This window comes from Aythya marila (genome assembly GCF_965140915.1).
Source record: "Aythya marila genome assembly, chromosome: 8".
Lineage (NCBI taxonomy): Eukaryota > Metazoa > Chordata > Aves > Anseriformes > Anatidae > Aythya > Aythya marila.
This window is the reverse complement of record NC_139049.1, coordinates 9,805,435-9,828,111: the sequence shown is the minus strand read 5'-3', so window position 1 is coordinate 9,828,111 and position 22,677 is coordinate 9,805,435. Positions and strand designations below refer to the sequence as shown.

Sequence of the window (22,677 nt, the reverse complement as noted above, 5' to 3'; positions counted from 1 at the left end):
CCTCCAGTTCTGTCCTGTTCTTTAGTAGCGTTACCATTATCTACACGAGGATCATTATCCCACATCAAAAATGCTCCCAAATGTGTCAAAGCACCACAAAAGCACACAATTGTAATAGAAAAGCCACGCTTTGTACTTCTGTGAAATATATAACCTCTTACAAACTAATCCATACAAGCAGAAGTGCAACTCAGAGTCGCACTGCATGGCAGCTCAAGACCCACACGATTTGTCTGTAAAAATCACATGCATGTAGGCCTGTAACGCTGAGCAGTGCAGTGGGAAATTGCCTCGTTTTGTGGTGGCTTTGATGTAAACAATCTTCTGAAGGATTCACTGACATCTGTCCCCCAGACTGCAGAACAAGGTACAGATGTGAACGACATCCAGCCATTTGCAACTTGAGTTGTATGTTGAGTGAAGGCCAGAAATCCTGCATTTCGTTCCTGTAAAGCGCATCCAGCCCACAGAGAAGTATTTTCAACAGTACCTACCTGTCCACTGGGGCGGGCAGCGGCAGTTGTAGGTGTTGACACCATCCACACATATGCCCCCGTTTTGGCAATTGTGATTTGGGCAGTCATCAACGTTCCGCTCGCAGATGCTCCCCTCGAAACCTGGACAAAGCACAAACAGAGCAGAGTGAAACGGGCTCCACAGTCTTTCAAAGAGAATTCATCTTCAGTGCAGCTTCCCCCACAAACCTCATTTTTGTTTGTTTTTCTTAAAGACTCGTCCTGTTAACCTAATCCTGATGGATCTCCACATAGCAAGCGGGCCAGAGCCGTCGTTGAATGCCTTTGCACGCAGGTCAGATTACACAGGCAGAGCACCACTCAGGACAAGTTCTTCCCATGACAAAAAAGTAGCTGGCGTTCATCGTGTGAACCTCTCAGGATTGTTCATATGCTTTGGCTATGTCAAGGTAAGATCACCCACGCTTTGAAAATTCAGCTCCCAAATTCCTCATTTGGCCCTCCTCAGCGTTAGGCAAATCAATCAATTAGTCACCACCCAAGCAACGCTGATAAACGAAGCCCTGACTGAAAAGCAGAAGAAACCAGACACCTTTCCCCAGTGAAAATCAAGGCTCCTAACGATCACAGTCACTCTGGCAAAATACCCTTTCTCCACCGTGGTAGAGCTCCTTTTCCCTTCTAATACGGGGAAGCAGGGATGTTGAGGAAGGGAGCTGCCAGTAATCCATCTTCCCCTCGATTTCACATGCTGCTTCACCTCACGCTTCATTAAACAAACCTGCCATTTCTGCTGGACGAGATAGCTATTTATCAAAGCACAAGTGGATGCATGCTAATGTGGATGAAGTAAATGATTCCAGAATGCATGCATTAATTCAAAACATCAGCTCTGCCTCTTCACTGCTTTGGAATGTAATATTAACATGACACAGCCCTCTCATCCAAAGCTATGCTTTAACCCCCTCTACGTTTGATGCCCTGTTGCAGACAGTTCCAACACATCTGCATCAAGTTACACAAGCCCTCTAAGCACCATCTGATCCAACACAGACCCTGCGATGTGGCAGATGAGGCTGAGACCGTAAAGCTCTGAAGCAACTTCTCCAGACGATGGCTACTCCCAGGAGATGTGGGATGATTCACATCCATTCCCACTTTCTCAACTCCTCCAGCAATACAGGTAAAGTCAGAAGCCAGGAGGAGCACTGTCGCTGAGCCGTATCGAATGGATCATGGTTCACCAGCAAGGAAGAACAGGCTCAACGTTAGCACACCTGCAGTGTCACCCTCTTTATTTAAAGCCCTTCTCACCTTCTCCCAAGATCCTGCAGGCCTCGTTGCAGTAGGGAAGGTTAAAATGAAGAAAATAAATGGTTAATCCAAACGAGCCCAGCAATGCCTTCCTGGCAAAAACTGCTGAGGAATGACTACCAAGGAATACAATTAATAATCGAGTTACTATATTTAAAACTGTGCAACCACAAATGACCAGAGATTGAGCTGTAAAACACAGGAGTGTCCTATCAGCTTGTTTTTGAGCTGGAGGAGAATCCTCCCACTGACCACAGATTGCGCTCATGCCAACAATGTGATCAGCATGGAAATGCACCCAGAACCACAAGCTCAGAAGGGTTAAGTTCCTATCTTCTCAGCTTGGACAACCCAAAGGCCAGCCCTGCCTTCTGGTAAATAGGTTTCTGAGAGAAGGCACTTATTCAAAACCATCTCACTGTACCGCAGGCAAAGAAAGTGGCTCGTGGATTTGGCTCCGTATGAGAGCACAGAAGTCACCTCAATACTAAAACCTCCCCAAGCCACTTTCCCCAGCTATCCTAACATCTAAGAGCTGGCCCTCAAGCCTCTCACACAAATGTAGAAAGCCATTCATCCTACCCCAAAAGCAGGGGAGTACTACTAGAGCTGGTGGAACAGTAACAAAAAGCAGCTAAAAAAATTAAAAAACAACAATGCAGCAAAAGGTTCAAGAGAAGTGTCACACATCCAAGTGTGCTCAGTCAGAAAAAAAAACATCTGCAAGGGAAATGAATCAGGAAGGGCTGAAATGGTAAAGATGACACTATTTTGAGTATACAGCTGAAGAAAACACAAGTTTCCTTTTTGGAAACTTCCCAACTCCCAAATCCCCTTTAAAATTCTTCTTACTCTAGAGAACGACTTTGGCTTACTTTCAGACCATCTACAAGCTGTAAATGCGGGACTTTCACATCGGTTTCAAGCCCGACACACTCTGCAATACTGTGACCTGCCTAGTTTGTAAATAAAGCTGGCCGAGGCTCACTTTCACTCTTCAGATCCGTCCTTCGGAGCCGCGGCTGTTTGGGCCAACACACCTACACCGGACCACAGCGTGCAAGAAGCTGCTGAGACACAAACCCTTCTCTGGCTGGGTCCCAGGACCCGATTCTGCAGCTACATCATCTGACTCCTTCCCAGAGAGCCAAAGAGCTCGCTGTTCGGATGTATTTGGACACCTGACACTGCTTCCTGCTCCCCCCTGTGCTGGGAGCAGCGTGTTGTCCTTCGCCTTCTCCCTCCCAGAGACTTTTGCTCTGCATCTCCCAGCACAGCCAACTGCAAGAGAACCGCCAGGGGAAAAGCGTTCCCACTGTTAAAGGCATGCTCTTCCTCCTCTCCTACAAAGGGATACAAGCAGATAAGTTTGCTCCTATGTCATCAGCACTACACAGCAGTGAATCCAACTCCCTCCAAATCCTAAAGGACTTCCCTGACCTCAACCTACAGACAGCACCTCCGACTTGTGCAGGACCCACTGAGCACGGGGGCAGGACGCTTGGACAGAAACACCAAGTTAAGCTGCTGCCAGATCCGGGGACTGCCGATGAGAAGTTGAAGATGTCCTCGTGCCACAGCATGGTGCAGGTTGGTTCTGGCATGGACGTTTTGGGCAGAACCCCTGCGGCTTCGCAGCACAGCGGGGTGGATGCTCGGCGGCACGAGGTTATTTCCTCTTCCCAGGAAATGCTCCGGCTCTCGTAAACAGCCCGCCCCGGCCTGACAGATAGTTTCCTGAACAAGCCCTTGGAATTCCCTAGGGTCCTTATCTTAGTTAATGGGTAATTATTTTGATGGATAACAATGAATAATCACTTTCCCAGCTAAGAACTTCCTCTATTGACTTGTTTAACATTCCAGTGAAGGTTAGTTGCCAAAAAAACTCCTTTTTTGTCAAACATTTATAACCATGAGCTCACTCTCATATCTGAAGGGTTGCTAGTACTTCAGGTTAAGGCTCTTTCACAGGAGTATTTTTTTTTTTTTTTTTACTATGACTTTCTATTACGATGACCTAACGTGCTTACATGTCTACGTGCTTGCTTTGAAATCAAAATAAATAATCAGCAAAGCCCAGAGGAAAAACAATTACGCTGGATGGTTGGAAAAAAAAGAAGTTACCTTTCACACAGATGTAACATTGACAGCACGCATCTCTTCACTTACACTTGCCACCAAAAGCTGACTTCTCCTAATACACAGGACTTTATGAATTACCTAATGGAAGATTTGTGTAAACCCACGACAGAAATGGGAACCTGAGAATTGAAAAACATCAGCTTGACTACACTGTATGTGAACAGTACTTGTGATACTGTAAAAATAATTTTTAAAAGCTGCTGAGACATGTAACTTCAAGCTGTGGGGTTTCACCGTATTTTCAAGTTCTCATCCTCAAGTATCTATATTCACAAAAAAATGAAATTCACTTAAATGCATGCTTCTATGGGAAGCATGACCCCATTTCAGCACCAGGAGTAATTTAATTATGCCTAAATTGCTATTCTGGTGCAATCGGTTTCTTCAAAGCAGTTTCACAGGTCACAGGATACAAAAATCATTTCAAAAAACCCTTCCAGCAGTTCAAGCTGAAGCTGCCTCCTGCCTCTATGACCTTAACACTGGTAACATCTTAAGGCAGTCCAAAAAGAAGGGCCAGAGCAATTCCTTTTATAGTCACAGTATCATCAGCTCTGCTCCAATTCAGAGAGGGAGTCTGAAGAGGAATTCCTAGTCCATAGTCTTGGCACGGTCTTCCAGATGAGCAGGACTTGTTCACCTCTTCCCTGGGTGCAATAGGCCACCGATCCCAAAACTTGAGGAATTTCACAATGGATGCTTTATTCCAAAGGGACAGAAATGGCTGGATGCCTTGCCTTTATCGAACAGTTTTATGTAAACATTTTGGACTCTCCCACCTCTTTTTTTTTTTTTTCCCCTCTCCTGTTTTTCAAATGTCTAGTTTTAAAAATGAAATTAGCAAAACCATATGGCCAGCTTAAATGGATACAGGAAATACAGAAGTGAAGGTCCTCATAGCAGCACTAACTCCCCCCCAACTCTACATGTTACATTAGAAGTCCAAAAAGCCAGCTAATAATCCAAACCGCTTGTGAGCAGTGTGGGTGTGTAGCTGTTACTATAGTAATCTCATTTTCATTTCCTGACCATCGTGTAGCCAGCCCACACACTTGTCTAAAGGAAAGTGTGCTCCTACCCAGACTCACATCCCTGCACGAGAGTCACAAAAGCAGACTGCCTTATCAGCAAAGGATCAAGCCCTTCGATTTTTCTTTCCTCTTCCCCCCACAGTGACACTTCTGCATGAGATCTTGGATTTCTTGTACTGGTTAAAGAGAATCTAAGAAAATTCTGGATTTTGATGATGGAAGCGATCAAGCCATTAATCCAGAGATATCAAGATGACGATTTCATTTTAAGATGAAATTGTCAGCTTTTGTTTTTCATTTAAACAGATGCAAACCAGAAAGCAACTGTTGCTTACGGCATTTTCAGAGCCCCTGTATGTTTAAACACTTTCTTCAAGCACAGCTAGAAACACTTGCTTTCACACAAACAATGATGATACAACCTTCTATTTTAAGATCAACTTTCCTATTTTTTTTTCCAGAGTCACGTGGTTGCTCAGACTACCCTGCAATTTGTTGTGCATACCCCAGCTAAGGTTGGCACCGTGTATTTATTGTCACTTGAGCTAGCAATTCAAGAAAAAGACCTCCAAAAAGTATTCTTTACAACTTAAGTTCTAAATACTCTTTCCACACATACTTACGACTCCAGCTAATCCTCATGAGAATGCAGTCAATTCAGCATTCGTCCTAAACAGTATACAACAGCAACATCTTTCACATAAATAAGAAAAGAAAAGCTCAAGGGAGGAGAGTTTAGTTTTCTAGATTACCACACACTAAGCGTTCATGTGCCAGACTGCAATACACTTAAGTGGAAGTCTAGTCAAAAGCATTTCCAAACATTCAGTTTCCCATGGACTGAATTACTCATTAAAAATATGAACCTAAAAAAAAAACACACCACACTTATGCAAAGAAAAATAGTGCTGCTCTATGGTTGGTATGATAAGTAGATGGGGGGGAGCAGGGCAGGACGGGGCTGCCAGGGTCCCAGGCAGGTGACACCTGGTCATTTGCAGAGACAGATGCCCTTGGTGACTGGAGCCCAGACTTGACAGACAGAATCAATACAATCAGTCCATGGTACTGAGTAAGCATGTTATCTCTCCTGTGCATGAGTTCAGAGAAACTAACAGCATCAGAAACCAAGTAAATATAGTTTACCTGGAGGTAAGTTACAGGACAAAAAGGGTACGGTGAGCTGGAAAACACCCTGTAAGATTTGGAAGAACTCAAGGGGAAAAGGAAAGGAATGGAAACTAGTGTGTTTTAGTGATAGAGACTGAGAATAAAGAGACAAATGTTCATTTTCATTCAAGGACTGGTTTTAAATGTGACCCTCATGAGCACAAACAACCTCTCTCTGGGTGTTAACAGAATCTGGCATTCTAAATGCGCATCAGGAAACACCCTAACCTTGAATCTACATCACTTTTTACCTATTTGATTACTTTTGTCTCTCATTGGGTTCCAAAGAAATCTGTAGTCTTCTGGCTGTGATCTAACCAATCCCACCACTCACCCACCCAATAACCCTCTCCCTTTCACAGTATGAAATACTAATACCCAGAAAGTCAGATCCTAGCGGAGCTCCCCACCTTGCTCAGATTTCTCCACTCAATCTTACAACAGTGTCACACATAGACCCCAAGGGAGAAGTTTTCAGAAGAACATAAACAGGAACACAGCACCAAGGCTACAAAACCTAGCAGTTGGAATAAGCACCATTCATTTACCTGGCAGACAGTTGCACTCAAAGGTGAAGTCACTTGTTTGGTGACAAGTTCCTCCGTTCATACAGGGCGATGGTGAACAGGGCACATAGGTGCTCTCACAGCGGTGCCCTGTATAGCCCGGCTTGCACTGGCATCGGTACGAACCAGGCACGTTGACACACGTCCCACCGTGCTGACAAAGGCCTGAGGTGGCACACTCGTTCACATCTATCTCACACTTCTGGCCAGTGTAGCCAGACAGACAGATGCAGGAGAACTTATTTCCAGATACTGTACAAGTACTTCCGTTGGCACAGGGTTGAGATGTACAGGCATCGATCCACTGGCAGTCCTTTCCTGTAGGATCAAGGCATAAGCAGCTATTAATAGGGAAAAACAGTTCCATCTTTCATGCTCCATGCTAAGTCAAGATGGTTGGTGTGCTACATCTTATTCTAAGCCACACATGTAAAATTATATACGTTTTTATAACATTTGAAACAAAATCAACTTGCTGGTTACAGTAGGGAGCCATTTTATTTATAGGTTACCAGCAAGATATGGGATGGTGTTATTTATAAAAACAACCCATGACCTAAAATCGTACCACACTAACATACTCTTCTACTTTCCCTTCAAGAAAGGAAGGAGTGAGTTTCCATGCTTCTCCTCAGGCAAACAAAAGTTTCCCATAGAAAGGTTTTGCTCACCGAATTTACATTTATTTTTTTTTTTAAAGGTAGGTTATGAATTCAAATTGTAAGACATTTCAGAATAACTTCTACAGTCAGTTTTTTCCCATGAGGACAACCCCACAAGATCTAAATATCTTTCTGTTTATGTATAAAGGCTATGGAGTTTGACTCTCTCTCCCCAACCCCCCCCTTTTATTTTTTTTTTGGTCATGAATTCATTTGTACTTCCTCTCATTTCCTGTGCTAGAGCTATTAAATTTGAGAGCACATTACAGCTGCCCCAGAACATTCTAGGACCGAGTAATTCACAAAAGAGGGGGGTCTGAAGGCAGAAACGCAGAACCCCACCTGTGTAACCTGGAGGACAGACACACTCGTATGTTTCCTGGCCGTGGGGATGACAAGTTCCTCCGTTCAGGCAAGGCTGGGACACGTAGCAGATGTGTGATTCAGAGTACTGACAGTCCTCTCCCGTGAACCCCGGAGCACACTTGCAGGTAGCCTTTCCTATCAGAGACGTGGTTTCACAGGTTCCCCCGTTCTTACAGGTATTGCTTTCACAGGGGTTTCTGTACTGACAGTAGTCTCCAAGAAAGCCTTCTCGACACCTGCAATAGAGAAGGAATTGCTTGTAGCACGTTCAGCTTAAGCCTTGGTGTCCTGGGAAGATAACAGGAATGAAGTCCCACCACCACCTAAGCTCTCAGAATTTGCCATAAATAATAGTAACACTGAGCCCCAAACGCTAAGGTCATAGGTGTAGCAGATGGGATCTTCTTCTGGGATTGAGGGCTGTCAATGACACAAGTGAAAACTTTGGTTTGGACTGTGAAATCATTCATGACAAAATAGCGAAGTGCTGCATACAATCAGGGCTGCATTAACAGCCAGAACTTCTTCTTGCACTTCCTTTCAAAATTTCGGTAAAAACCCAAGCGCTCAAGAACTGCTGAGTACCAACTAACTCCTTGCACCTTTCCCCTTCTAGTAAGCGCCCTTTTTCAGAATGAAATCCAGCAGATTAGCTAACGGGTATTAACGCCAGGTATTATCCATCTCCCAGAATATTTATAAAGCCTGTACAAATGCGGTGTCTGAGGGCCTTCAGATCCTCAGCAGATCTTTCTCCCCAGCACTCCCGTGAGACAGGAACACATTGTTATCCTCGTGTTGATAAGTGAATCTGGGACTGCGACATGCTGAAGCCTGCTCTCAACCAGCAACACAAGCACTGAAGTCAGGTCTCCCACGCCCCTGGCTCGCACCCCAACGACAAGGTCATTGTTCCTCCCTCTCCCACAGAAGAATGAATACACACACACTATCTATAACCAGGGCCATATTTTTATACAAAGATCTGTGATTGCAGAATAATTGTAGTTCTTTCTCTCTAACCTAAACTTATGTCAATACAGCCTGACTCTGCTTGTCAGCTGTAATCCATCTTTTAACTGGCCTTTGTACCACGCAGTTTCCATTGAATTTCCAGGGATCCAGGACCCAGGCGAGCAAGCCTGCAAGCACCTCCTTTGCCACCCACCGTTCCATTTCTTTCTTTCAGGTAGGGGGAAGCTGCAAGATGATATACTAGAAGAAAATGCCACCAAAATACAAAATGCAAGAGTTCACTTGCTGTTTTTTCTGCAGTGCACAGCTGCATGCTTTAACTGCTAAGTAATCCAAGATACACACAGGCTGTGTAAGAGAACATCTATTTCACTGCAGAGACTTCAGAGGTGAACATCAGCTATGCTTTCTTTCAGGACAGGATAGATACAATTATGAAATCAAAGAGTTACTCAAAGAGAGGAGATTCCAGCTCCAAGAAATGGACAAAGTCTCTTGCCCTAAGAACCTAACTGTGGAGAGACTGCCTCTTCCTTCAGCATTTAAAAACGTGTGGTGGATTGAGAAACCTAACTTGACAGGCCTTAAAATTCCATTTAAATCAAAGAACGGTGTGTTTTCTGTGGGGCCATGCTACAGGGGCCTGCTCTCATTCCTCTTATATCAACGAATGACAAAGGAAAACATCAGTGCTGATCAAGCTTGAAGGTACGAGAAGACAAGCTCTTGACAGAGAGCAGCACATTGCTTAAGAACCTGGTCACTGAAATACATTTTAGCACTACAAAGTCAGATATGTAAAACAGAATGTTATAAAGCATTCGCCCTAAAACAGGGCACTGAGCTAGGAAAGGCAGACTTGCTCTCAGGGTTCTCCAGAGTCTGCTGAACACCAATTCCTAGCACAATTTCTAACTTGCCCAGAAATATGTTAGGTGTACAGACTGCCAACACCAAGTAGGAGTAAGTGAGATTATGACACAGCTGATAATACTACAACCCTTATCGAATCAGCTTCAGTGTCTGCTTTTCATGAAGGAGGAATTGAAGTGAATTCAAAGAAGCCAACAGTAATGATTAACAGAAAACTGTACACGATGAAAGGCTCAGGTGGCTCAGTCCCTTCCAGAGGGAGAAGGGAAGGAGACAGTTAATCAAAGGCTCCAACTGCCCACAAAAAACGAAGATTTAACAATAATTCAGTCTAGAAGGCACGGGTATAACAAGATTTGGCAGTGAGAAGTTCAAGCAAGATAAACCCCAATTAGAAATAGAACACACTTCACTTTCAGAGGCAGACTGGCATAGAGGCTCTCAGCAGTGGAAAGAAACAACTGGAACACCACATTTAAGGTTGCAGTGGAATTTCTCCATCATTCATGCTTGTTTAAAAGCACACCACGATTGGCTGCTTGCAGAAAGAGTATGCACGCTAGTTCAAACACAGCTATTCAGAGAGGTTATTATCGGAGTTACGCAAGAGGTCATTACTAGATGACCACAACTGTTTTTTCTCATGTTAAAATTTATTAACTAGCTTCAGCCCTATGTCTAAAGCAGCTAAGTCATATGTGCGTAATCATAATTTACCGTTCTCCACGCCCAAATTAGGCTCCTTTCGCCGTGCCTTAATGCTTTCAACTTCGTACCCAAGAACGGACATGAAAGGAGAGTTTTTGCAGGGCAAGGCAGGATTAATAAAGTCACAGACGGTGAGTTCTGAGACAATGCTGTTTGCAGAATAGCCTCTGCTTCTTGTGCCATCCTCGCTGCAACAGCTGCAGGCTCTCAGTCAGCACAAGCTGCTGCCACATCACACCAGAGGCAACCTTCACGCATGCCGGGCCTAAACCGCGGCAGTTCGGCAGTTTTTCCTTCAACATCCCAAATCCCTCACAGATATGGGTTAGAAATCAGCCCAAACGCCAGCGGGCTACATCACGGCCGTGTGGGAGCTGGATCAGCCAGCAAGCTGGCACCCAGCACGCGGGGCCATGCCAGGAGCTGCAGGATGCATCGCCTCCCACGGCACTCGGGCCCGCACGCGCTGCGCGGCCTGGCGAGCTACAGCCAAATCACGTTTCTGGGCGTCCACACGCAGCTAACGAAGGGGTGAAGTCAAGTTGAACTTCAGTCCTGGAAGCTTTCAAGGTTTCAGGATAGGGATTTCTGGTTTTAGCACAGACAGAGAAGCTCGGCCTCGTTCGGTGGCACAGTGAGGCAGGACCCACAGCAGATGCAGGCTCTGCACATATAGTCCTCATTTTCACGACAGAAACAGAAAAAAAGCAGGACTTCACAGAACCCCTCCTAGGGCATCAGGCAAACAGGGGGCTTCCAACACTCCTAACTCCTCCAACAAATACAAAATAAACCCAAACACAGCAAAAAGATAACACCCGAAATGCCTTTTCATGGGGGGCATTTAACTGCTGCCCCTAGGTGATGGGGAGGGAGCCAAAACACTGTAAGAGCATCGCAGGCACACTGAGAAAAAAGGAAAGCTGAGACCTGGGCTCCACGATGACACTCACAACCATCACCCACAAACAGCCCAGCACTTTGTACCTAACCATTCTGGCAGAAAGTTGAAGAGCGCTCCAAGACCAGGCTTGTTCCAGTATCTTCTGAGGCTAATCAGAAGAACGTGAGCGCATTTTCCAGCGGGGAACAGCAAAAGCTCTTTTAACTTAAGCTCTTTACATTTGGATAGGGCAAAGCCTCACAGAAAATGCCAGATGAACATGCCTGCCTCCGTAAAGATGCTAAGTCAGGGATACGCAGCCCTCGTACCCACCATTTCGCTCTCCTGATGAAGTGCTCAGTCACACAGTTATGCAACTTTCCCCTCCAGCAATTCACTGAAACCCTTTCTGAACATGAAAGAGCAACAAAAGAAGACAGCTCAGATTTTCAGCCGTGTCTCCTGTCAACAACGTTTCTAGGCACAAATACTAGTGATTTAGTTCTAAACGCTGGCGTAGACAAAACTGTGAGCTTTTGCCCCTGATTCATGCTGGGCACCAAATTGTTTCTATAAAAACAGAGGCAAACTCTGAAAAAGCTGGGTCTAAGTCCAGATTTCTTAAAGGATATGATTATCCTCCACTGTTCAGAACCTCAGCAGCAACTCCAGCTTCCCACTGCCCCTGCTTAGTTCTCATCCCAACCTACTCTTTCAAGCTCTTTAGGAAGGGGAGGAAAAAAAAAAAAAAAAAAGCCACTTGTCTACAGAGCAGCTTAAAATTGTAGCAGCTTGTGTCAGCTCCAAATGACATGCTCAGAACAGGAAACCAAATCTTTTCCAAATAAAAGCCACTGTTTCTCCTCAGTTTTCCATCCTAACACTCAGAAACAGAAACAGGAAGACGAAGTTTGTTCTGGCACTTTCTGGAAGGACATGAGCTCTCCTAACCTACTTCAACAGGAATTTAATCTTTTAAGAACAAATTTCACATACAACTTAATTCAAATCATGATTTCAGAAAGCTACAGAGTTTGAAATGGGAAAATGTCCTGTGGGCTGCATCAGCTATGCAGCTGCTTCTAATTAAAGCTTCTCCTTTACTCTCTCTGGGCTACTTTCCAGCACAAATACTTTAGTCAGAGCTCAACCCATTTTTTTTTTTCCTCCTTTTCAGCTCCAGCCTGCATTTGCCTTCGCACAGGCTCTCATGGAGCTAAACAAGGGACGTAAAAACAAAATGAAGGTATTTATCCAAATCTGAAGTATCCCCATATCCACAGGGCCGCATTCACTCGAACGCTACCAAGTGAAAACAGGAGACTCACAAAAGCCACATTTTTTGTCTCTTCTGCTACAAAGCTACACTGAATTTACCTCCAAATATTTAGCTCTTCTTTTTAAAAAGCTGCTGGAAAATACGTCTGTTCTGCTGGAAAAAACCTCCTCACCTGCCATACCCTATTTCCCTGTGCACACTCGTCAGAAGAATCCCTTCAAATGCACCTTATAGGCCGTTTTAACCAGTCTACCAGATGTTCCACTTTCATGGGAGTTTCCTATTCGGGCCCAGTGATATCATCTGGAGATGCACAGAAGGAAGCAGATGGTTTTACTTTAGAGCGTGAGGGGAAGAATTTCCTTGCAGGCTCGCTTCTACCCCCATCAGCCCAAGGCTCCCTGGCTTTGATTGGAAGATGCCTCCACGGCGGGGAAAAAAAACGCAGCCTGATGACTAACGTGAGAAGGGTCTCAACTATTTTGCTGCAGATTTTAACCAGACTTCCCTCTGGCTCCCGGGTTCCGACTCCCACACCTACACCTCCTCTCAGGAGGGAGAACAGGATCCTCTGGTTAGCTTTGTAAGCGTTCCTTCCCATGTCTCAAGGCTCTCATTTATGCGTCATGCTTTGAATGCAAACCATGGGATGGGACGGCCTCTCCGTTCTGCACTTAAAGCAGTACACAGCCATTGTTTCTAGTCCCCAGAAAGCACTTCTACAGCATTCAGCTCGGCTGTACACAAAGGAATAAGAGCAGCTGAAGCCTGAACGAGCAACATCGAGTTCAGCGTTTTCTAACCATTTGAGCTCCGAACAGCTTTTGGTCTGCACGGGTGAATCACAACAAAGTTTGGATCCAGTGACTCAAGTCACTGCTCTTCCCAGATTTGAAGCAGGGAAGTGTATGTACTCTCCCCTTTCTCCTCTGCCCCGGTCTCTAGGGCCTCCTTTAACTTCTAAAAGGAGACCGAAGGGAACAGGAAAGGGCAGCCCATTCTCAGAAAGGGACAACTTCTCAACTTTTGCATTTAGCCTCTTCTGGAAAACTCTCAGACCTCATCCTGCTACAAGGTCTCCTACGGGTATTCCCCATTGACTGGTCTAGGAGTGATTAGTCCCTCAAGAACAATCCTGAGAAGGTATCTGCTGCAGTCCCCGAAACAGTCTTAGTCTAGGATCTTGTCATCAATCCCAGAAGTCCTCATAAATGAACTCTAACTCAGATCTAAGACAACCCATCTGGAAAGACAGGTAGGTCAAAATCCTGGTAGGGGGGCTGAAGTTACTCAGGGGGGGTAGAATTGGGTTAGAAGCCCCTTACTGCCATGCTTGCTGCCTCTGAGTTTAGCATGCTTTGAGGTCCTCCTGTTGCCAAGCTGCACGCAAGAGGTAAAACCCATACCGTGCAAATTAAAAGCATGCACAAACTTCAGCACATGAATAGAAAAAAAAAAAAAAGACTGCTCGCTGGAGAGGCACGGAAACACACAGAGCTGCGCAGACCCTGACAGCTTCAAGCAGAAAAGGATGTGCTGAGGGACACAGCCCTTTTGGCATCAGCCTGCTTTAACACGTTTGTTTAATGCACCAAACAAGCCACGGTTACTACTGCACTTTTTACCATCAGGACCCAACAAAAGACACCAGCATTAAAACAGGACTTTAGGTACCAAAATCCCTTCTGCACATACAAAGTGCAGCAGTCCTAAGGTCAAAAATCCAGTCTAAGAAGCCTATAAAACATGAGAAGTAGCAAGGCCCAGCTTCCTCCCCAAGGCTTGGAGCACCCCTACCCCATCTCCCTTCCTTCCTACTTCTGCTTCTCCCCCTGGCACAGTCTTGCTTCTGCTCCCTGTCACTGGGGCACAGGGAAGGGAAGCTGGAAGAAGTCACAGCTGCCAAGAAGGGGGAAACCAGCTAAGATATTCTCTTTTTAAGGGCCCTGGCCCATGCCAAGCACACAGGAGCATCGCCATCCAAGTTACCACATCCACCTGCAGTGCTCAGAAAACAGCAGGCAGCGTAGCCAGCATCTCTGCTCTGCTTGTACTTGGAACAGCTGCCTGTACCCGCACCTTCTCAGCCTGCCTGCAATCACAAAAATATTAAAAGATAGCAGTACTATCCCCCAGGAGGAAAGGTTTTCCCATGATGTTCACAATTAGCATTAAGCAGCGAGACGTTATCCTGACTCTCCTGCTGGAGACAAGGGTATGCAAGAAGGTTCCCTCAAGCTTAACACCCCAGTGTGCAAAAGGCAGCCTAGAGATGCTTTGAGGAAAAGAAAAAAAGAACACTGCAGCGTAACATCAAGCCAAACCACAGACTGAAACTGCTTTTTGCCAAAGCAGGACCCAGAAAGCTTTGAAGGACAGGTTCCCCTCATTCTGCTAAAGCACGTTTTTATTTCTACAGCAGACACATCCACATTCCTTGGAGTAAGGTCTGCCTGCTCACCACACAAGTCTCCAAGTGAGCACAGAAAGAACTCTCAAGTAAAACTTTTGCCCTTGGAAGAAGCAAAACACAAGAATGTGTAATTTTCTAAATATAAAATCAAGGTCAAAGAAGGTCAGTAATTCTATCAAACAGTGCCACAAAATGACAGCCATGGGCCCGTAGCATCACCAGGGGAACTGAGCTACTTAAAGGGCACTCGCAAGAGCAATCTGATAAAGATCCAGTTCTAATTTCCTTACAAGGGTCACACTCGCCGTTCCCACAACAGAAGCCAGATGCACCAGAACACAGCTCGTTTTCTGCTAACAAGCCTCCCTCTTTTAATGGAGCAGAGGCTACACAATTTTCTGACAAAGAAAGCTGCCACTCGCTGCTTTGCCAAATATTTAGAGTAGATGTTTTGCTTATCAGCACTCATGTCACCAATGTCTTATTCACCACATATGATTACCTCTGATGCAGGTTCTCCTTCAGTTGCTCGCTTGTTTCTTACAGACAGCAAGATTAACTAGATGGACTGACCACAAGCTAGAACAAACAACTTTGCCGAGAGGACGTAGAGAAAGAGGAAGAGAGCCTACTGTAATAATCTACTGCCCAGCAAAGGAAGTACTGCAGAAAACTTGAAAAAAGTGGAAGGGGTGGAGATTTAGCTAATCAGAGAGCTATCCTGCAGATCTACAAGCCAAACCACTTGCCCTGTTACTAAGTTCAGTTTCCTGAAAAAAAACATATCTGCTCTTACAGGCATCCAAAATTCAGAAAGTCATTTAGTTTACTACAACAGATAAAAAGTTCCCCTATTCAGAGTTCCTCATCGTGCAGGAACAAAAAAAAAAAAAAAAGTTAAAACCAAAACAGGATGCTAAGAATCAGCCTGCTAAAGGTAAAGTCTCCACAACTGAGGTTTTGGGGCTTTTTTTGGTTTGTTGCTTGTTTGTTGTTTCTTTTTTTGGGGTCTATTTTTCCTTCCTTTCTGTCAAAAACGTTCTTGAGCCGCAACTAGAAAACAGACACACTCATCTCTGTGTACTTTCAGCCTTTCCAGTTACTCTGGTGCCTGCAGAAGGACTGAGACGTTATTTGAAGGAGGGTTTGGCTTAAGATCTGCATGAAGACCCGCACAAAAAGGAGGAAGGCAACATTAGACGTATAAATAGCTCCATGTTCTAAAAAAATTAAGAGTGGTCAAATCTGCCACTGTGATAAGAGAAATGTGTGAAGATCTGGACTACACTACAAACACCAAAAAGGAAGTTAAACACTCGGATGAACCAAGTAAACAGTCTAAGGCATGGTTAACAGGAACATGCAAGTTGGAGAAAATGTCCTTTGGAAGGTACAAGCAGCACCATCATCAATACCAATCTTGTTTATTACCTTCATCATGACCCACATACTTTGGCTCCACAGTCACACACTTACATGCTCATCAGAAAGACCTACTAACATCACACAATGTCTTGTGTGATGTTAGTAGGAAAAGTTACAACTTTTTTTCAGAAGGGCAGCTCATTTCTGTAGACAGCAACCTAAAGCAACAGAAAGGAAAAGCCTAGGAAGCAGTAACAGCCAAAAACTAACAAAACAAAACCAAAAAAACAAAACCAAAAAAAAAAAAAACAGGGAACAACAAGTTACATATTTGCCTTTTTATGGCCTTTCTGCATATCAGAGATTTATTTGAAACTGCAGAGAACCTTAAATTAGATTATGATTTGTGTGCCACAGCTGCAATTTAAGTACATCAAGTGTTGCACACCATATTCACAGAAAGAACTAATGAGTGCAGCTAGGGAAGATGGATGTATAGGAAAGGGTGAAGGGCCAAGCCACGTGTTTGCTGAGCTAAATCAACATGACAAAATTCACTGATTTTGAAAGAATGTGAGCACTAAGGAAAGGATTTAGAGTGCCAGAAAATGGTACAACTTGCACTGAGGAAGTAAACACAGTTTAGAAAATAAATCTGTTTACTGCAGATGTAGTAAACAAGCCCTGCCAAAAAAGGAAGATTTATCTTTTTGCAAAATAACTTCATTTTTAAGAATCTAAATAATGTAGTTAAAAAGATGAACTACATTTAAACAGATGTGATACCATTCTCCAGACATCATGTTCCTCCAAAGCTCTTGCTGATGATCAGTTTTCCATGCAATGACAAAGTGAAGGCTCCATTAACAACAGGTTTCAACGCTTCCCAAGATCAGTTATAGGAAAAAGATAAATGTGTTTGGCTTTTTTGTTTGTTTGTAGCTTCCACGTTTGTTACTTTCTAGCACATGGAAAGGGAACTGTCGCTCTTCAAAGCACAGAGTAGTTCCGAAAAAAAAACTGGAAATATTTTGGGCTGATGTTCTATAAATTAACACAAGCTGTAAGACAGAGAGCAAGTTCTGACTTAACTTGTGCTTACCTCTTATTGATTTAACCTCTCTTCCTATTCAAAGGCAAAGAAATCAAATAGTTGAAATCCAAACCCAAGAATATGAATGAGAACTCTAGATTTCTTACGTTATAAAAAGTTAACACAGAAGAACAAATGCACTAGCAAGAAACACAGACTTTGCTAAAACTATTATGCTGAATGCACCTGATAAGAAAATCTTAAACCAAATTTCCTTTCTTTCACAGGCTATGAATGACAGAACATTGACAATTAAAATGGATAGAAATTAAGCCAACTTACTTGCAGTATCCTGTACCATTTTGATAAGGAATGCACTTTCCCTCATTAACACAAGGCTTGGAATCATCCATACACTGTAAAGCTGAAAGGAGGAAAAAAAAAAAAAAAACAATTCAGTAGCTGTACGTGTTAAGTCAAAGCTTCATTAACATATTTTGCGGAATTAGTCCTTTAACTAAAAATTTTATTTGACTGGAACAAAACCAAAGACAATATCACATAGTTCAATTTAATCTTTGGCAGCATCAAAAGAGACAGACTGAAAGAACAATCAAATACAGATTTGTTCACCAGGCTACTAAATGCATCCAGAATTTCTTTTAGGTAGATCGTCAAAGCCAAGCATGCAGTAATTTCAGCAAGCCATATACAATCACTTCAGCACTTGCGTATTTTGACTTCCAGTGTCAGACAGTTACCACTTCCTGATCACAATTTTATAATGAAATTATCTGAAGTAAAAGGCAACAATTTCTAAAACTTCTTTCACAATAGCTTGTCTCAAAGTTTCTCCTTCCTTTCTACTATCTCCAGGGACGCTTGGCACTGAAACAGGGGCATCTGTCCCTCATAAGCTCCCTTGTATAAGTTTCTAGCAATCCAGAATCCGCTGCTACATCATTACTGTTGTGGTATTCTGATTTCTGTCAGGGCTGTCTGAGAATAAATGAAAACATTAAGAGACCTTAAAGTCTTCCAGCAAAGACTTGGGTATTCATAAGGAGTACATACTCTGAGGCTCAAACTTGCCATTTTCAGCACTGTATTTTAAACAAGACATTATGTATGATACAGAATCAGAGAATGGTTTGGGTTGGAAGGGACCTTAAAGCCCACCCAGTTCCACCCCCTGCCATGGGCAGGGACACCTCCCACCAGCCCAGGCTGCCCAAAGCCCCATCCAGACTGGCCTTGAGCACTTCCAGAGATAGGGCATCCACAGCTTCTCTGGGCAGCCTGTGCCAGATCCTCACTGCTCTAAGTGAAGAATTTATCCCTAATCTCTAAACTAAATCTCCCCTCTTTTAGTTTAAAGCCATTCCCAATTGTCCTATTGATATCTGTCCATGTAAAATGTTGGTTTTTGTTTTTTATAAGCTCCCTTCAGCTCAGGGCTGGTCAATTTTTCTCCAGGTTTACAGAAAACTCTAGTGGCATTAATTCATATGGAGTGACACAGCAAGCACTCGTCCCTTTGCCAGGGCCTGAACCAGCAAGCTGAGTTGTGGCTAGTTCTGAAGCAACCAGAAGGGCAATAAATACAGAAACCCCACATGAGCAGAGGGCACTCTAGAGCCACAAAAATCTAATCAGTCCGTCTAGACCAGAGTCTGCCACTTGAACAGCACTGAACCAGTGGATAAAGCTGGAGGAATCAGAAGATGTGTCCCATCCTAACTTTACCCACATACCCAGAAGTCTCACACTCCTCTCAGCCCCCATTCCTGTCCCCTGCCCTTCCATACACACTTCCATGACGTTACATGCCCTATTTCAACAGCCTCACTGGCCAATTTGAAGGCACCCAGAGGCATCAGTAATACCCAACCACTCGAGCTGCCTGCTCACATACCTACTGCTGTCCAAACAGTCTCTGAAGGGACGGGCCCAGCTCTTGGGCTGCTCGGAACAGAGCCCGGCTGCCACCACCCAGGGCTCAGTGGGTTATTTGTCAATAACCTGGAGCAAATGCTACAGGGCACACAGGGGTGTTTCACATTCACAGTCCTGACAGGACAGAGTGAAATTAAACCAGCTTGTCCCAAAAGGTGAATGATATTCCTCCCAACACGGGTACTCCTGTTCCATGTTAACTTGGTTTCTGAACACAGGGCACTTCCACAGCACTGCCTCTGCAGAGCTCTGAGGAAATGAACAAAATTCCACTCCGAGCCCCTTTCAGATAACCTTTGGGGTCAGGGTTACTCAGCGACAGAAATATTACCACAGATTTTCTGATGGTATTCCCCCCTGCAGTGGCCAAGCGCACCGCCATGGATTCCCACCTGCCCAACAAGTTTCATCCTATCCACCAGCAGCAGCCACAGGCCTTCAGGCTTTGCCCACTTCGGCCAGACACCGCGGGGACAGCAGTTTTCATGGCAAAAATGAGCTTCAGCAAGCACCATTGAGTTATGCCGCATTCAACAGAACTCACAAAAGTGCTTTTAATGATTTGGGTGCCTCTTGCCACCTCCGTTACCCCAAGGAAATGGAGGAACGGCACAGCGAGCTGCGCCGCAAGTTGGAGAACCGGGAGGGAGAGTTGCTCTTCTCACCTCCCTACGCTCACCTCCCTTTAGCTTTTATTTTTTAAGCCCATCAAGCCAGCGAAGCAAACACTCAGAGGATTATTTCTTTTGTGCCCAGGCTTTCAAACTGGATTTTGTAACCTCTTGGAGTGCCCGCGTCCCCGGTGATTTTGTAACCCTCGTAGTAAAAGCTTAACTAGCACTTGGCCAAAGCCGGCCGCCAGCACAACCGCAGGGAGCAACAAGGGGACAGCTTTCGGGTTCCAGCAAGGATCCGATTCAGTGATTCCAGCGTAGCTTGCTAGGCCATGCACGGATACAGCACAGAGGCTTTGGCAAAGTAATGATTAATTTTCTCCTGTTTTTTGACAAATTATTTTCGCCTTGAGCTGCTGTTTAGCAGGTCATTAGACTACTAGCAGTCCCTCAAATTTTTTTTAACAGAAATACAGTGAGTGGGGGGTGCAGTATGCAGTGCATAAGAAAATCTAGAACTGAACAAACCTAAAAAAGACAAAATGACTCTTTTGTACTTTTTCAGCTTAAGAAAAAAATACTGAACATTGAAACGCAACTAAAACTGAAATTAATGTAAATGCAACAATATCCTAAAATGAATATTAAAGAAGTAACGTGATCACTTCTCTTTTAAAAGAGAAATCGCAAGGCAAATTGAAGACTACAGTTCTCACAGCAGAATTAGCACTTCTGTGCACAAAGCACTGTCTTCCTGTATTTCATGGTATCTTCAACAATTTCACAATCCATGCAAAAACAAGGCATTTCAACATGACTTACTCCAAAAGCTACTTCTCTGCTACCCTACCACGCTGTGCTCAAAAGTCAATAGTACCAGAAACTATCTTCTACCTCAGCCAGCATAAAAAGTATGTGTTGCTACATCCATCATGCTAACTGGAAGTATTTTATTGTGTACAGCATGAGAGGACACTCTTGTCTTGAGAAGAAAACAGTCGGCCACTTCTCCCGCACCCATGTAAAGTATGCTGCCAAGGCTGGGTCTGAAGCACTGCTTTTGACTGTTCTCTTCTGTATTAAAAGAAAAAAAAAGCAAAAGCAAGGGGGAATTGTTTCCTGGATTTCTGGCCTTGCTCCAGCTTGCCAAAACTACCAGGATGGACAGAGCCCGGATTCGCCCAGGCCAAGTTCAAGCAGCAACGTTTTGGACGCCACGCTGCCTCACCATTTATCCAGCACTTTGGGGAGAGCCACAGGAGTATTGGGAAAACACCCCATGACTATCAAGAGACTGGCTTAAGCCCTAATCACGAAGAGGGCAGGCCACCACTTAGGGAGAGAAGTATCCAATTTCTAGTTAGCATTCTAGCCAAGTTTGAAAGGCCTCTCAGATGAGGGCTTTATGCGTGTCCAAGATGAATGCTATTAGCTACGTGACCCGGCCTGGAGTCCACACAAACCCTTGGAGCATGCCTGCACATAAAACACCAGGTTGGAATTTGCATCCAACAGGCCCACCAATATTCTCCACCATACCGGCATACCACTATTCTCCACGGCCAGAGTGGAAAAACAGGTAGCTGCTGCCATAAAACAAGCACGAGCAGAAAGTGTTACTCTCAGGGAAGAAAAACAAAAACACAGAAGTGCTGTGACTCTGAACATCTGAATCCAGCAAGGCTCACATTTAAATGGAAACAGTTGAGCCCAGGTTTAATCTTTTTTTGGCTAGAGAGACTGTTAAAGAAGTTACTTTTCTGCCTCATTGTTCTTTAAGGATGCCAAGAAGATGTGAAAGTTGTGATTTGGTTTCTATTCTTTATTTGCATACTAAAAAAATCAGACTCCTTCCAGGCTAGAAAAACAAAAAAAAAATCACAAAGGTCTAACTTCAGAAGCTGTAAGTGTCACAATTCTGCATTTAAGAGAGAAGGCTGCCATAGGGAAACAGAGCCATAACCAGAGAAAATCTGCACGGGCTTTGCAGCAAGCACTGAAAGGAAAGCAAGGCCAATAAACTCTTCACCCACAAGTTCAGAGAAAGTCAAGCAGAAATAAAAACACAGAATACCAAAACAATTAATGCTGCGAGGAAGAGACGTTACGAAGCTGGTTTCCTGTAGCTCTGAGAAGTGTAGCTGATTATCCTGCATTGAAGATGCGGGCTCTGACCAAGGGCTTTGCTGCCAACAGGGATCTAAGCTTCTGACAGAGACCCCCGGACAGCTAACAGCAGGGCTGAGCTCACAGTACCAACTTTCCCCATGGCAGGATGCTGTACTGGTCTCTATTCTTTCTACCCATGAGTTTTCCATTAAGTTTACAGGAACTCAGTGCCTTAAGGATCTAGACTTGTCGTATTTGGCTGGAACCCAGCTATAGGTGCAGAGGCTGTCTTGGGGGAGATGGCTGAAAACAACCTACTTCACACACAGAAGAGTCAGACTAAAAATGTTAGAGACCTGGAAGGACAAGAGGTTTTTGATAATCTTTCTGTACTTAGTGGGCTTACTGTCACAACTGACATTGAGGAGAAACACCCTGTCATTTGGAACATCACCCATTACAAACCATGGGGAAGGAGAAGAAGGATTCAAAGCCACCAGGCAGTTGATACACAGCAACGAGAACGCTCGGGGAATCACTTTGGGAAGATCAGACATCAGCAAGGCCAGAAACCCCAGCCACGGTACCCATCAAGGCGCCCCAAGTTCCAGGGGAGTGGAAACCAGCACCTGATCCCCTTCAGAAAAAAAAAGGGCTTGAAAGAAGAAGCCAAGAAAATGCTGAAATAGGAAGCACAGTGCCAGAGGAAGACTGGTAGCTCCTTTCCAAGGAGCAAAGTTCT

The 22,677-nt window shown here is 44.4% G+C and overlaps 1 protein-coding gene across 1 annotated transcript in view; it reads right to left on the bottom strand.

Moving 5' to 3' along the window:
* Nucleotides 1–22,677, bottom strand: part of NOTCH2 (notch receptor 2) — an 84,857-nt gene that overhangs the window by 58,374 nt on the left and 3,806 nt on the right. Inside the window, exons 2-5 of the mRNA XM_082766129.1 lie at nucleotides 17,599–17,680; nucleotides 7,704–7,963; nucleotides 6,682–7,017; nucleotides 495–617 (exon numbers count right to left, since the gene is read on the bottom strand). Coding sequence (XP_082622255.1) covers nucleotides 495–617; nucleotides 6,682–7,017; nucleotides 7,704–7,963; nucleotides 17,599–17,680 — 801 coding nt within the window. The remainder of the gene's footprint in view (nucleotides 1–494; nucleotides 618–6,681; nucleotides 7,018–7,703; nucleotides 7,964–17,598; nucleotides 17,681–22,677) is intronic.